This window comes from Medicago sativa, chromosome 8, assembly GCF_051527215.1.
Source record: "Medicago sativa cultivar Bolivia chromosome 8, Bolivia_mono, whole genome shotgun sequence".
Classification (NCBI taxonomy): Eukaryota; Viridiplantae; Streptophyta; class Magnoliopsida; order Fabales; family Fabaceae; genus Medicago; species Medicago sativa.
In genome coordinates this window covers 62,647,117-62,658,713 of record NC_140756.1, presented here as the reverse complement: position 1 = coordinate 62,658,713, position 11,597 = coordinate 62,647,117, and the positions used below count along the sequence as shown (strand labels likewise).

General features: G+C 35.7%; 1 protein-coding gene across 1 annotated transcript; it reads left to right on the top strand.

Moving 5' to 3' along the window:
* Window positions 1-5,263: 5,263 nt before the first annotated feature.
* Window positions 5,264-11,444, top strand: CAF2 (RNA-binding CRS1 / YhbY (CRM) domain-containing protein). The gene is made up of 6 exons (XM_085732746.1): window positions 5,264-5,940; window positions 6,550-6,677; window positions 8,249-8,474; window positions 9,057-9,184; window positions 9,986-10,127; window positions 10,856-11,444. The coding sequence occupies exons 1-6, from the start codon at window positions 5,292-5,294 to the stop codon at window positions 11,302-11,304; spliced, it is 1,722 nt and encodes a 573-aa protein (XP_085588872.1). The 5' UTR covers window positions 5,264-5,291; the 3' UTR covers window positions 11,305-11,444.
* Window positions 11,445-11,597: the final 153 nt, after the last annotated feature.

Below are 11,597 nucleotides of genomic sequence, written 5' to 3'. Positions count from 1 at the left end.
CATGAAACTTCTTGATATGCAAATGCATGTGGTACCATTCAACAACAAAATGAGCATAATAGGCTCTTCAACGTGTGAGCACAAAGGCTGCCGGGCCTAAAGCCCCCAACTTTAATGAGCACAAAGGCTGCCGGGCCTAAAACCTCCAACTTTAATGAGCACAAAGGCTGTCGGGCCTAAAGCCCCCAACTTTAATGAGCACAAAGGCTGCCGGGCCTAAAGCCCCCAACTTTAATGAGTATGCAATGAACTCAAACTTCCAACAAATTAGACAACAACGTGAACAACTCATACGACTCATAATCATGGACAACTTCTTAAATTCCAACAACATAGACCGACTCATGCAACTTCAAGACACTAACAGTCAACAGCAGGAAACAGCAGCAAGATACAGCATTTAATAACACTTGAATGCGTTAACATCATCTAAGGAATGAATTACATCAACATAACTATCATAAAGCATCATAATATCATTCATGCAACAACACTACTAATCTCAGTCACCTAACAGACTTCTGGAGCTTATGAAAGTATCCTAAACAGCTCTCTTACTTACTTCTAAGGTCAACTCAAGACTACACGTGCGAAAGGATCGTATCGGGACAATTTTGGGCGACTAACAGCCTAACTCGCAGTGGCGAGTAACTTTGCTCGCAATGGCGAGCAAAGCGTGCATTCTGGGTTCCTAAGTCCTTACTCGCAGTGGCGAGTTATTCTGCTCGCAATGGCGAGCTTACTGGTCACTCGCAGTTGCGAGTTGCATTGCTCGCAGTTGCGAGCTCTGGGTTCTAGCTCGCAGTTGCGAGTGTTCTTGCTCGCAGATGCGAGCGATGAATGTCAGTACGGCCAGAAACCTAAAAATCACAACTTTTCACCTATATTCATGATTCCTTCATCCAAATAGCATCTAATTATCATCTTAAGTAATATCTAAGGTTTGTACACTGATTTTGCATCAATCTAACATCTGTTCATGATTCAATCGTCAAAATTGATCTTAAACCTAATTCTCAATTCTCACCAAAACTTAACCTAATCATGCTAAATTCATCCTATAGAATTGTAACCTTAATAATATTGAAAATTAGTCTCACCCTTACCTGGTTATGATGAAATCGCAGCTCTCCCTCTAGTTCTCCTCTTTTCTGACTTTTCTCCCTTTTCTCCAAAAGTGTTTCACGTAAAAACGTTTCTAACTTATGTTTGCCCTATTTATCTTTTCGTATTACTCTTCTCATCTCTAAACTTACTCTTTACACATCACAGCCCAACTTCTAATATTTTTATTTTATTTATCATATCTTATTTTATTTAATAATAAAATAAGTCATAACAACATAACAACTTCACCACAACAAAATACCCCACAAAATTCATTTATAAATCATATAAACCACTCAACTTCATGAATCATAAAATTCACACATATCAATCATGAAATTCACTTAAATTATATATATAAATATATTTTTAAATAATCAAATAATTAAGACGGGCGTTACATTGGGGGCTTGAGGCCCGACAGCTTTATGCTCACTTGTTGAAGAGCCTATTTACGCTCATATATGTTGGGGGCTTGATGCCCTGAATGGTACCACATGCATTTGCATATCAAGAAGTTTACGATGAGTTAAGTTGTTAAGAGTTGCATCGTCAAGTTGAGTCGCATTGTCAAGTCAAGTGTCGAGTCGACTATGAAGTTGCTTAAGATTGAATATGAAGTGAATGATGAGTTTGATTAAGAATGTTGTTTATGTTTGATGATGATGTTTGATTATGATGATGATGTTTGAAGATGATGTTGTTCATGTTTGATGATGATGTTTGATTTTGATGATGATGTTTGACGATGATGTTGTTCATGTTTGACGATGATGTTGTTTAGGATTGATGATGATGTTGATTATGATTTGTTTATGATGGTTGAATATGAAGTTGTTATGATAAGATGCTATGTGATTTATGATATGCTGATATGTGAATATGATAAGATGTTATACGTTTACTAATGATGATGTATGATGATTCCTCGTGATTATATTTAAGATGGATTATTTGTGATTATGTTTATGGTTGATATATAATGTTATGAGATGGTTATGATTAGTACTTGATGTTATATGATGATGTTTATGTCTATGATTAAGATGCTATGATTAAAAGGATATATGATAATGCTTATGACTAATATTTGTAGATATGTGATGATATTTATATGATGATATAATATGAAGTATATGACTAATGTAGGAAGAATAATGATACTAGTTAAGGAAGTTTAAGTTGCTAGATATGATAAATGAATTATAGGATGTTTAAGTTGTTGAATGTACTTTACATGATTTATATGTTTTATATTATTGTTTGAGAAATCTCACCCCTCTGCTTGGAAATGTTGCTCTTCGTATGGGTAACTTGCAGGTAATCAAGATTAGAGGCGTCGTGAGTGGACTCCTCACATGTGTGTCTAGGTGCTCTGATACGTAACGGGATGGGACTTGACTTTACTTCTATTCCTTACGTATTGTTTATGAACTTTTATGAATAAATATTGAACTAAGACTTATGAGATTTTCTGATGAGGCCTGCGTGCCAAAGACTTTTTATATTGAATGAACTAATTCCGTTGCGAAGTTTTGAATTACTTATGTTCAATGATTTTGAAGAATAAATTGTTATTTATTCAGTTTATGAATTTTTAAGAAGTGTAGCATTCCGTTTAAAGTTGAATTACTCTGATTTTTAATTATGAAATTTTTACGTCGGGAAAACAGGGTGTTACAAAAGATCCGTGACTTTTATGAGCTGGTGAGCAGTTGCAGAATTTATGAAGAAGATACTAAGGCTCATTACAAGATTGTTAATGAGAGGAAAGGTAAAGGTCAGCAGAGTCGTCCTAAGCCTTATAGTGCCCCAGCCGATAAGGGCAAGCATAGAGTTAATGATGAGAGGAGACCTGAGAAGAAAGAAGTTCCTGTTGAGGTTGTCTGCTATAATTGAGGTGAAACGATGTTACCGTTGTGGTAAAAAGGGGCATACTAGTACTGAATGCAAGTTTGATGATGTTGTGTGTTTTAACTGCAAGGAAGAAGGGCATATTGGTTCGCAAATGCAAGAAGCCTAAGAAGGCGCAGACTACTGGGAGGGTGTTTGCTTTATCTGGTACTCAGACGGAGAGTGAGGATCGTTGATCTGAGGTAAATTTTCGAGGACGAAAATTCTATAAGTTGGGGAGAGTTGTAACGCCCTCCTTTTATTTAATTATTTTTATTAAGTTAGAATCTATTTATGTGATTTATTTATATATATGAGGTGTTAGTATTTTATTATATGACATTATTCTATTATTTATTAGAATATGAGAATTATTAGTGTAAGTAGAATTGGAGGTTAGAATAGAAAGAAGAATAAGTTATTGGGCCTAAATAGATTTAGGAAGAGTGATTGGTATTATAAATACGGAAGCTTAGGTTAGAAAGAGTTTTACGTTAAACCGCTTTTTGGAAAAGAAGAGAACAAGGAGAAAAAGGGAGAAAAGACAGGAGAAGAAGAGAGAACCCTGGAGGCTGCCGATTTCATCTGTTATAAGGTAATCAAGATTAGCTGCGGTCGTGGGTGACTATCTCTCACTGTGTCCTTAGGTGCTCTGATACGTAACAAGATGAGAATTTTGACACTGTTTTCTATTCCTTACGTATTGTTTTAAGAGATTTATAATGAAGTTGTTGGATTTGAACTGATTATTATGTTTTAGACTATTTATGAGACTTTTATGATGAGGCCTTCGTGCCAAAGACTATTTTAGATGATGAATAATTCCGCTGCAAAGTATTAATGAATTGTTGATTGAATTTCGAAGGATAAATATTAATTTATTCTTATGATTTTTAAGAAATGTGACATTCCGTTTTGTGATGAAAAACTCTGATAATTGTTATGAAATTTTTACGTTGGGAAAACGAGATTGAATTTCGAACGATAAATATTAATTTATCCCTTTCCTCAAAACCCTCCAACACCATTTACCAAGAAAATCCAAATTAAACTCTCGCATCCTCCTAACCACCAAACCACTTTTCTCCTTATTCAAACAAAATTATATCCCATTTAATCCAAGAGATTTTTCCAAAATTCTCATTTCCCCCAACCTAAAAGAAACAATTAAATAAAGAGTCAATAGGAAATGATAGACGCGGAAGCCTTTAAAAAGGAAAGAAAGTAGACCAGAATTGAGGGCATGACATATTTCAGGAGAACCAAACGACCCCCTATAGAAATGTTACGACTCTTCCAACCCGACAATCTACCTTTTATACGATCAATCAAGGGATACAAGAAATTCAACTTGCGAGAATCCATATATTAAACTCTTATATAGAACTGCCGTGAACTAAAACCGACGTCGTTGCCGTAGATACACATTCCATAACCTAATTACGCCACAAAGTTGGGAATTTCATTTGAACCATAACATCATTAAGATAATTCCAATCCACAAAATCAGACGTTTTTCAAAATCCACTTTGAATAATAACAAGTCTTTTTTGAGGCGACGCACTTCATCCACCACCTCATTAGCTATAAGAATTCCATCAAGAATTTGCATGTCCTTGATGAATGATGATCGAGAGTCAGAAACAACACTTCCAATGACATTTCACAACCGATTAGCCGACACCTTATACAAGCATCCAACCAATGATATAGGCAAAAAATCAAATAATCTTTGAGGACTCTCAACTTTAGGAATGATGAGAACTATAAAAGTATGAGTCATGTTAACTTGTGCCCTTAGGGCACATGTTAAACAACCTAAATAGAGCAATTTTGCATTGGAAAACACAATATAACAACTTTTAAGAAGTTGAATGCACGCCTTTTGATAAGTGTATTTCTATAATGAGTATCTTAACATGGGGTCAAGATCCTCTCCATTTATAACTTTTTCCATTTGTTGCAATTTGAAGAGAGACAGACACATAAAAAATAATGATTGTGGGATCCACTTAGTGATAGGACTCACCACTTATTTTTGTGTGTCTATCTCTCTCCAAATTGCAACAAATGAAAAAAGTTATAAATGGAGAGGATCTTTACCCCTTAACATGTGCCTTGAGGGCACAAATTAACATTAGCCTAAAAGTATTGTTAATCTCTTTTGTCAATTTGTCATTTCTATGAAACTCGATAAGAAAACACATCAAATGATATTTTATATCAACTTACATAAATTATCATTTATTAACTGAAATACTCTGAACTCTCACACCTTGAAACACCTATCCATGGTGCTAGTTGCATTATCCTCTCCCCTCCCAGCTGGTAGGGGGAACCTCTTCTCCTCCTTACCACCCAACAACCCCTCATCTTCCTCATCCGCCACCCCACGTCCGCCTATCCCCATTCCCAAATACCCCCCACCTCGCAAATCACACCCCCCACCACCACCAAACCCAAACCCCGCCCTCAAACACCACCGCAACTCCAAATACTACAAACCCATCACCCACCCCACTACCATCCCTTCCTCCGACAACCGCTCCGTCATCATCGGCGAATCCGGCGTCTCCTACCTTCTCCCTGGAGCTCCCTTCGAGTTTCAGTTCAGTTACTCCGAAACTCCAAAAGTGAAACCAATTGCTATCCGTGAACCGGCTTTTTTACCGTTTGAACCTCCCACAATGCCGAGGCCGTGGACAGGGAAAGCACCGTTGAAGAAGTCGAAGAAGAATATTCCGCTGTTTGATTCGTTTAATCCTCCTCCGGAAGGGATGAAAGGTGTTAAGAAAGTTGAAATGCCGGGGCCGTTTCCGGTTGGGAAGTTTCCTGAAGAAGGGGTGAGTAGAGAGGAGATACTTGGTGAGCCGCTTAAGAAGTGGGAGGTGCAAATGCTTGTTAAGCCTATGATGGCCGATAATCGCCAAGTTAATCTCGGTGAGTTGGAATTTAAGGGTAGTTTTGTTTTTGATCCTTGATATTGTCGATCATTGTTGCCTAATGTAGCTGCCTATGATGCACCGACATTTCTGATTGAAGGCATTAGATGTAGGAAGCACCAACACAGACACAAACACAAACACCAGACTTGACGCCAACACGTTGACACCAGGACTAATTTGAGAACATGACAGAATTGAATGTAATCACATGTGTCGGTATTGGACATAGCACCTTCGATCAGAAGTCTCAATTGATACAAAGCATTAGAAACGCGTGATTACATTAAATTACTTCCATTTCTCAAATTAGTATTGGTGTCTGTGTGTCAATGTCGTGTTTGATGGATGTTAGTGTGAGTGCTTCATAGGTCAAAGCAGCTTCAGTTGCAGCTGTGTATTCAGTTTTTACAACATAAAAATCGCTATATAAATGATTCAGATTGTGGTCGTAAAACTTTATTCAAAACCTTAGAACTAGTGCAAGTGCAAGATTGCACATGTTATTCTGGAATACCATTTTAGAATAGATAGATATATTGTGAATTGTGGAAGGTGAAGGATTGTATTGTGTTAATGATGTTTGGTTTTTGATTTTATGATTCAGGAAGGGATGGATTAACGCATAACATGTTGGAGTTAATACATTCCCATTGGAAGCGTCGCCGAGTCTGTAAAATTCGTTGTAAAGGCGTTCCTACTGTTGATATGGATAATGTTTGCCGCCATATCGAGGTTTGAAATTGATTCATAATCTTGTTTTCTTCGTTGTCATTTTGATACCAACATAAAAACACTTGCATAATATCATTCTTGGCTGAGTATAGGATTGTGCACAATGGGTTATGATCTTGAAATGAAAATAATATTATGTCAACTAGTAGTTTGTGCAGAAGCTGTTTTTAGTGGATTCCTTCTGATGATCCTGTACAGAAAATCCTATTCATGCAAATGCATGAAGTTCCATCTTCGCAAGGTTTGGTGACAATATATACCAACCCTTCACAAATGGGCAATTGACCCTATTTTTTGACGACAATGTAACCCCCTCTCATTCTCGATCTCTGCTTGAGAAAGACATTATTACTTCACCCAAAATCCTGTAGTCTCAAACAACCAAAGCTTGAACTAGACACCAGCCATCCTTAATACCAACATGCCTAATACTCCATATCATAACATCTATAAAATTACTGTCATCAACTACTATTTGATGGCACCGGAAAGTCCAATAATTTTAGTCATAAAAATGACTAAAATTACTGCCATCGACTAATATGTAAAACTATGTAGGACAGTTGTGTAGTTCATCATGCAGGACAGAAATGTAGCAGTTATATATATAATCATGTCAAACAGTTATGTATCAAATTAGGCAGACATTTTATAGCAATTTATCCGTAGTATATGACATAAGTAGGGGGCTAAGAGGTTCTCACGATGTGTATTCGGTAGTTTTGGACAGAGTATATTCTCTTTAGGATAGTTTTGGACAAAGTATATTCTCTGCAGGAGTTCATCAACTCTGGGACAGCATCTTTTCTGTAGTTTTTGTAATTTATATGTATAACTATAATAAACATCCATTTGGAAGGTATACTCCAGAAGAATGTACACCATAGGATGTACAACTTTGTGAAACACCCGCCATAACTACTTCCTGATCTCCTACTTACATCCTAAGCTAGAAATTCATTACTGGTACTAATGGTCTGCATAATAGTTACATAAGTGCTACATTACTGTCCTATGTCACTACCTCATAACAGAGTTATACAGATTATCAAAATTCAAAGGGAACAGGAATGGTTGGGAGATGATCAACAAGAAGTCTCTCAAAATGGGAATCCCCAAATCCCATCTTGAGGGCAAGGTGGAGCTTCAAGTTGAATGTATTGTTAGGGTATCTCATTTAAGGTCAAACAAAGACAGCTAGTAGTCTGTCAGTTCATTAGTTAGGTAAATAGCGGAAATCAGATTGGGGAGGGATCGACCCATATAATTTATAACTTGTGACTGAAAGGAAAGATCCATTGTGAAGGGAAAAACCCTTTGGCGTGATTCTATTCCCCATTTTTTGTTTAGACTTTATAGTTCATTGTTCAATACCACAACTCCCATCCTTTAATTCTTTCGATCTGGGTTTCGATCTCATTTTGTGAGTTCTCAACAGATATAGATTTCATTGATGCTTTTACTTTTCTTTTTCTTCTCTTGAATCAATCACTGAGCCGTGCATTAAAGTTGATTGTTGCATATGATCACTTTTTTTGCTTTGAAGTTAAATGTTTATACCGTCATGACAGGAGAAAGCAGGGGGGAAAATAATTCATCGAGCTGGCGGTGTAGTTTATCTTTTCCGTGGCAGAAATTACAACTACCGTACTCGTCCACAGTATCCAGTGATGCTCTGGAAGCCAGCTGCTCCTGTTTATCCAAAACTTATACAAGATGCTCCAGAAGGATTAACGAAAGCTGAAGCAGATGAATTACGGATGAAAGGGAAAAGCCTGTTGCCAATATGTAAATTAGGTAACCATCTATTAACTTTTAGATCTCTCTTTCTAATTTCCAGACAACACACTGCATGAATTTTTTTTGAAAAGTTGCATAGAGTAATTGCAGTCACAAGGTGTGGCTAGAGTTTCCTTAGATTCAAATCTTTAGGTTTACTATTTAAAAAGGTTGGATTAATTACAATTTGATGCAATTAATAGCTGTCAGTCTGGTAATATACATGTCATTAGACTTGAGTGTCAAGCACTCTTGCCCAAATAAAAAGATTTGACCATATGAGATGCTTTTGACTTCTTAAGGGGATTGTCAAGAAGGAACATCTTTTGTTTAGTAGAGTAAGGTATTGTAAATAGAATATTCAATGCAAGTAAACCAGCAGAAGATTTGAGTGCAAAATCTTAGTTAGAGGAAAGATAATCAAAATCAAGTAAAATAGGCTTGTCATTATGTTTTTTAATTTCTTATTGATCTGCATATTTATTCCATAAAGTACTCTTATAATGTTGTATTGCATTCTACTTTAGGGGTAATCACACTTTTTTTTTGTTGCTTTTATTTCTTAATTTAAACATCTCATTTACTTGTGTGGTGTTGCAGCCAAAAATGGAGTATACACAACACTTGTAAAAGATGTCAGAGATGCTTTTGAAGGAAGCCATTTGGTTAAGATTGACTGCAAGGGATTGGATCCCAGTGATTATAAGAAATTAGGTGCCAAGCTTAAGGTACTAGACAACTAGCTTTCTTCGTCTTGGACACTGCTTCTTTTATCTCTACTCTTTTTGCCTGAACTAAATAATTTTGATGTCTGTACTTTGTATTAAGTTAATAGAATTAATTCAAAGTGTAGAGGGAACCTACATTATGCTCAAAGGATGTAGAAAAAATGTACATACTTGGGCTTTGCAGCTGAAAACATTATGTGTAATCCAAGTGTTTGTTCTCTATCCAATATAAACGTTAAACTTATTACATAAAGGGGGTTCTGTAGTTGATTAGTTTGGTACAAGCTAGCAAAGTTCACATGAAGGGTATGATTGAGGATTCATCAGTTTGATTTTTTTCATATTTTCATCTCTCTGGTTATGCTAAAAGTGATCATTAGGTCTATCTTTAAATTTCAAGGTACCCTTACCAAGGAATGATTATTTCACTATAAATTTTTCTGGTTGCCACTACCAAAATATTTCATTTTCTATATGTGAGTGTTGAGACTTGTGTCACAGTTTTGTACACTGGCGCAATAATTAGTCTGGTATTAGCTTACTTTTGTTGTTAGGCTTTTCTATATTTTGGATCTAGGGAGGAGGGAATTGTTACAATTTGTTACTACTTACTGCAACAAAATATGCTTTGGACTTTGTAATTGATGTCTATGATGAATCTGTTTCATAGAACATAATAATAAGAAAACAGGTCATGTGCAGTGTACAATAGCATGCATCATCTTTGTATCCTTAAGTATTGCTGCAATTATTATCTAGTAGTATTATACAGCATGCAATTTGATCTTTTTGCTTTGGCAGGATTTGGTTCCTTGTGTGCTATTGTCTTTCGATGATGAGCAAGTATTGATTTGGAGGGGCAAAGATTGGAAATCAATGTACCCTCAAGCTCCAGTTTTTCCTCCTGCTGAGGCTACCATTACAAGTGATTTAGAAAACAAAGGTATGTGTTTGAGAAAGAAAAAAAATTGGTTGCATCATTTTTGTATTGAAAGTCTTGTCCGAATGGAACTCTTCTACAGTATACATATATATAACTGATATAAGTGTCTATATTGTGAAATATTCTTAGTGAAGATATAAATAATTTGTATTTTGTGTTTACAATGTGGTGATTATAAGCAATCCCACATCTAGGTAAGAAATGGTCTGTTCTTAAAACAGAGTAGGGGTTTAGAACATATTTGACGCATTTCTCAAGCTGATAATACAAAGTAAATTTTTAAATATTTTTTTGTATGGATTTCTTCTACGGTGACCATGAATAGAAAGATTTATTCTAGAAATGCATTTGTGCATTGAGGTTTTGGTTAATTTTCTCGAGGTAGTTGGAAGTATAGAATGGCTGAATTAGATTATGAAGAGTTTGGTTATACATACAATGACAATTGTTTGGGAACCTTTATAATGTGATGGTGGGGGGAATTGAGGAATAGAAGTTTCCCAGACAGGGAGTTCCAGTGAATGAAGTTTCTTCGAAATTTCTTCGACATGGATTTTCCTCTCTGGGAATGGATAATATATTCCCTCCGATGTCATAGATGATCATGTATGATAGCCTATCTGTTTGTGTTATAATTGGTTTCTATTTTGTATCATATATGGTAAAATATATAATTGGTTGATAACATTGGTTATGCAACATCATCATGATTTTACAATGTTAATCAGGCGAGGTGGCTGATAATCAATCTAAGCACATCAGCAAAATGGTCAGCACAAGCCCAAAAATGTTATCTCTGTGGAAGAGTGCAATTGACTCAAACAAAGCCTTATTGCTAGAAGAATTTAATATTGGTCCTGATGCTCTCTTGGAGAAGGTAGAAGAATTTGAGGGTATTTCACATGCCACAGAGCACTCCTATCCAGCATTTACTTCAAGTGAAGATGCTTTTGAAGGTTCAAATGTATACCTTCAAGATGGTACAGAAAACAGCTATTCAAGTGATGGCGTAGATGATGTCGATGATTATGATAATAACAGTGATGATGAAGATGATTATGATTACTACAATGACGAAGACGATGAGTTTAATGATATAGTGGATACATCAGCTGAACCCGGATCGTTACCAGTTGATTTGCTTGTTGGTAAGATCAAACTAAGACAAAAGGAGTAAGACTTGAAAAAAAAAACTATAATAACTTGTGAAGAGCTTGTGTAAATTAGCAAATAGCTGGTATAAAATGTAAACTTGCTAATGATGAAAGAAAATAGTTAGTTGTATATAATTAATTGGTCATTTTTTCTCAAGAAAAATAATTACGTGCTTTGATAATTTCACGAGTCATGCAATATTTGTTATAAAATTTTGTTTTGTCTCAATATGTAGTTTTTTAATTTTAAGAAAATACTATTTACATTTTTAGTAATACTCTTTGTTTCAGAACTTTGATTGTTTAAAGCATTTCT